Genomic DNA, 4,300 nt, shown 5'->3' with positions numbered 1-4,300 from the left:
CACATATTGTCTAACTCTTTAGTGGCAATTATCACATTCGGGTACACAGCTTTCTTCGTAGAAGTGCTTAAGAATATTGAGTATCATCATTTTGATCTTTATATCATTGAATTTCCAAATGTGCATGTTAAAGTGTTTCTGCCAATTCCCTATATCTCAATATCTATATTGAAGTCTAAAAAGGTAAAGAACAAAGAAATATGCAAGCTAGTGATACTGAATGATAAGATCAAACTTACAATAAGTCTGATATAGGCTTCTCCTTGAAGTGTCAAATGTTACAATTTTTACAGACAATGAAGATGAATATAATAATTAATATACGTAAAAACCATCCTCAGCTTTAGGAGAAGAAGCCAAAGGTGTCGAAAATGGTAGTGTGAAGCGGGTCACTCAAGTGGGTAGCCCAGTTGTTAAGTGGACCTTTTCCGGTAGCAGCAGCTTGGACGGCAAAGCCCAAGAAAGCAACCATGGCAAGACGGGCATGCTTGATTTCAGCAAGTTGAAGTGTGGCCTTTTTCTCAGGATCAGCAGCAAGGCCCAATGGGTCGAAGTATGATCCACCAGGGTAAAGCCTTTTTTCAGGGTCAAGCTCAGCGTTCCTTTGGAATTCAATGTATCCAATGACAAGTACCTCAATCCAGATCAATGTTGTAATGGAGAATGGGAGTGGCTGTCCCAAGTAGGATGATCCCTCAACCAACTCAACCTATCCAAATCCAACAAAGAGTATCACAAATAAGACCATAAAACTTATGCATACTCGATATTATATCAAATCAATAAAGAGTTTCTAACACTTTATTCATACTCAAACCAAAAACAACCAACTCAAGCTATGCAAGTCCAACAATATTCATAATCAACCAACTCAACCTATGTAAATCCAATAAAGAGAGTTTCACAAATTAGATTGTAAAATTTATTCTTACTCTATGTTTATATCAAGCCAACTTTTGCTAGTATTATATATGCGTGCACATAAATTTTTATAATTTAATCATAATTAACCAATATATATTCTCACCTTATTAAATCTTTTAGCTATAACAAATTAATATTGTTCGATATAACTCTCTAGTGCAGATAAGTATTTGTTGCTTCTTAAGTAGCAATTTCTAACCTATAAAAGCTTGTACTAAATTGACAATGTCTAATTATGTATTCCAATAGCTAGCACTATAGATTTGTACTTCCTTATCTAGCAACATAATAAAGTTACAAATTTGAAAACTAGGGCAACCATGGACAGTGAGAAATGAATAATCACAAGCAAAATACACGCGCTTTAACCTACTATTCAGGCATCAAACTTTATTTAAATTATACCTTCATTTTAATTATTTGTTCACAGTGAAGCAATAAATAGTAAAAAGCAACCAAAACGAGTGACAATAATTGCCAATCTTATCCCGATGAAATTACTCTCTCCATTATACTTGTGCAGTATTAACTTGGTAAATATGTAATAAATAAAATAATAATTTTATTATATCACTCTTTAAATATAATGAATTTAATATTGAAAAACACATTAGTAAATGATTATAATTAATAATAAGTTTATATTAAAAATAAGTAATAAAATTTTGTTTGAATTGTTCTAATTGAACAAGTTAAATGAAAATCTAATTTACATGTGGTGGGCAAGCAAGTGGAAGAAGGGTATGAAAGGGAAGAAAAACAACAAAATTGACATGAGGAAACAACAAAATTGACATGAGGAAACAACAAAATATGAAGCATGAATAAATGCAATGATGACTTGTGGAATTGAAGTTGAAAATAAAGTACGGATCCAAGATTTCGATAAATGGTGTCCAATTATCACTACGCTATTATTCTTCTGTGAAGCTCAACATAAATTTCACATAAAAGTATATTGAAACATTCCACTACATAGAGGTTATATAATTCAGAGGAATGCAGCACCACTACGTGTATCATGAAGTATATATGCATTAACATGGAATAAGATTTACTTAAAGAAAGTAACGTTCTAATTTATATTCGCTATATCTCAATTTATGTAAAATACTTTTTCTAGTCCATCTAAAAAAGAATGTAATAGTTGATTGAGGAGTATTTTAGCTAATAAATTTAAAAGATCTTCCGTTTTTCCATAAGCTTTGTATAAGTCAGACAATATTGATAAAGAAATGGACTTTGAACCTAACTCAACCTCAAAAGCTAGCTCATGAGAAGAGAATTGCCCAAGGACATATTAGGAGCTCAAGGATCCTTTTAATCTAGTGGGACTCCAACACCCCGCACGCCCAGGACTGGACATGGAGCGTGAACAATATAAGAAAGGGGGCCAACATCGAAACAATGAACTGGTGGGCCTAACTCTAATATCATGATGAAATCGTAGTAATGGAGATCAAGTTCAATGGAACAGTACATTGAGGAAGAGAGAGAACTCACAGAAAGAGAGAAAATTGATATTGAACAAAAAATATTTGAGTTAGTTACAGGTAATGCCTACTCAACTATATATACATAAGTTAGGTACGCTCCACTTACTCATGAACTTACAACTCCTAACTAATTCTGTTACAACTCCTAACTAATTCTATTTACTGCTTCACATTATTCTCAACAAATATCACATAAATCAAGACATAGAAAATACTTTATACTGAAAAGTATCATATAAATTGAATTTTCATATAAATTGAACTGAGAGGTAAGTGTGTAGTACCTTTCCAGCATCTTGCCAGGTAATACCAGTGAGCCATTCAACAGTGAGTGCACCAAGAGTAGCCAACATAGCCCATCTTCCATGGATCAGTTCACATTCTCTGAACCTCTCTAGTCCAAACACCTCACTGTAAGGCTGGAAAGGTGTGGATTTCACATCAGCAACTTCAGTCCTTGTTCCAATAATGTCACCAGCCAGATTCTTAGCCAAATTCTGGTCCAACGAGTCCAAATCAAATTGCAAGTACTCAGCTGGTTTTCCCAAACCGAAAGGATCGAATCCATAGTCACCAACAAGGCTACCGTCTAGGTACTCCGGTGCTTTGGCACCGGGGTACCATAATGGTCTGTCTGGAATTTGCTTTTTGGGAGCCTTTTTTGGTGCGGCCTTTTTCTGTCCAAACCCAAATCGGGCTTGTACTCTAGCCGCACCAGAGTGGATTTCCGGAAGACGTGTTCCGATAAATGAGGATGTTGCGGCGGAAGTGGCCATAGTATGTAAGGGAGGGTTGTGAGAACTGGGCAAATTGATGTGGTGAAAATGTAGAGCCTATAGTTGATTATATTGGAGAACAAGGTACTGATTTTTGATATATGGAAGAGGGTATTTTGACCGTTGGATGAGAGGATGAATTGATCTGACGGTTGAAAATGAATAAGGCCTTATCTGCTTCTTATCATGGCTGATTTTCAGGGGTGTGTTTGAAGGACACGTTAGATTTGAAGCCTTGTGGTTGACATGTAACATTGGAGATTAGAGTTGGGTGAATATCTTTCAATTATTTGGGACCATGTAATGAAAGAAGAACGATGGGATTGGTGGGCTTCTGATTTTTCATCTTAGTAAGATTGATGCGTGGACACTAGGAGAGCAGTAGTTAAGGAAAGGAGACAATTTCTTGTCATATAGTACTATCATATTTAACTATAAAATAATAGGTCAAATCCATCGGCAATTCCCTCAACTTGATATAAATTTTTATTTTGGCATCTCAAGTAAATGGTGTTCATTTTTAGCACGTACAGGCGCAGTCTTCAAATGTGTCATTTTAGCACTTTTTTCATTAGCGGCAATCAAATACTACATGTGTGCGCTACACGCGCTAATAACATAAAAATTGAAGAATAAAATGCAGACATTTGTCATTTCTCTTAAAAATTAATTTTAATTAAATTAAAAAAATTACCAATTAAATATTGACAATTGACATTTTTAATCCAAATAATTATACAAAAAGTGAATTATAGTTATTCCCTACCCCCACTCCCACCCCACACACTATATCTATCTTCTCCAGCCATCCACCGACCCCTACACCCACCTACTTCTCCACTATTTAGTCATCTTCTCCAATTTCTACCCGTTTAACATCCTCTGCCCACCCATCCCAACCCTCCACAACCAAAATCTTCTCTTTAATTACCTCTTAATTTACAATCATCTTCTTTTAAAAAAAAATGTTAAAAATTCATTCCAAATAAAATCTGTTAAAGATTTATTGAGATTTCACAAGTGGAGGAAATTTTCACAATCGAATTGCATGTGACATTTTTTTTTTAATGTTAATTCTAAACTCTATCTCAAAAATTTTCACCA

The 4,300-nt window shown here is 34.6% G+C and overlaps 1 protein-coding gene across 1 annotated transcript; it reads right to left on the bottom strand.

Moving 5' to 3' along the window:
• Nucleotides 1-201: 201 nt before the first annotated feature.
• LOC107842738 (chlorophyll a-b binding protein CP29.1, chloroplastic) lies at nt 202-3,694 on the bottom strand. Its single transcript, XM_016686713.2, has 2 exons — nt 2,705-3,694; nt 202-709 (listed from the first exon to the last, which is right to left on the bottom strand). The coding sequence occupies exons 1-2, from the start codon at nt 3,194-3,196 to the stop codon at nt 344-346; spliced, it is 858 nt and encodes a 285-aa protein (XP_016542199.1). The 5' UTR covers nt 3,197-3,694; the 3' UTR covers nt 202-343.
• Between the last annotated feature and the right edge of the window lie 606 nt (nt 3,695-4,300).

Source organism: Capsicum annuum, chromosome 9 (genome assembly GCF_002878395.1).
Source record: "Capsicum annuum cultivar UCD-10X-F1 chromosome 9, UCD10Xv1.1, whole genome shotgun sequence".
Taxonomy (NCBI): Eukaryota; Viridiplantae; Streptophyta; class Magnoliopsida; order Solanales; family Solanaceae; genus Capsicum; species Capsicum annuum.
Note: the sequence above shows the minus strand (reverse complement) of the source record. Positions and strands in the feature narration are given on the sequence as shown.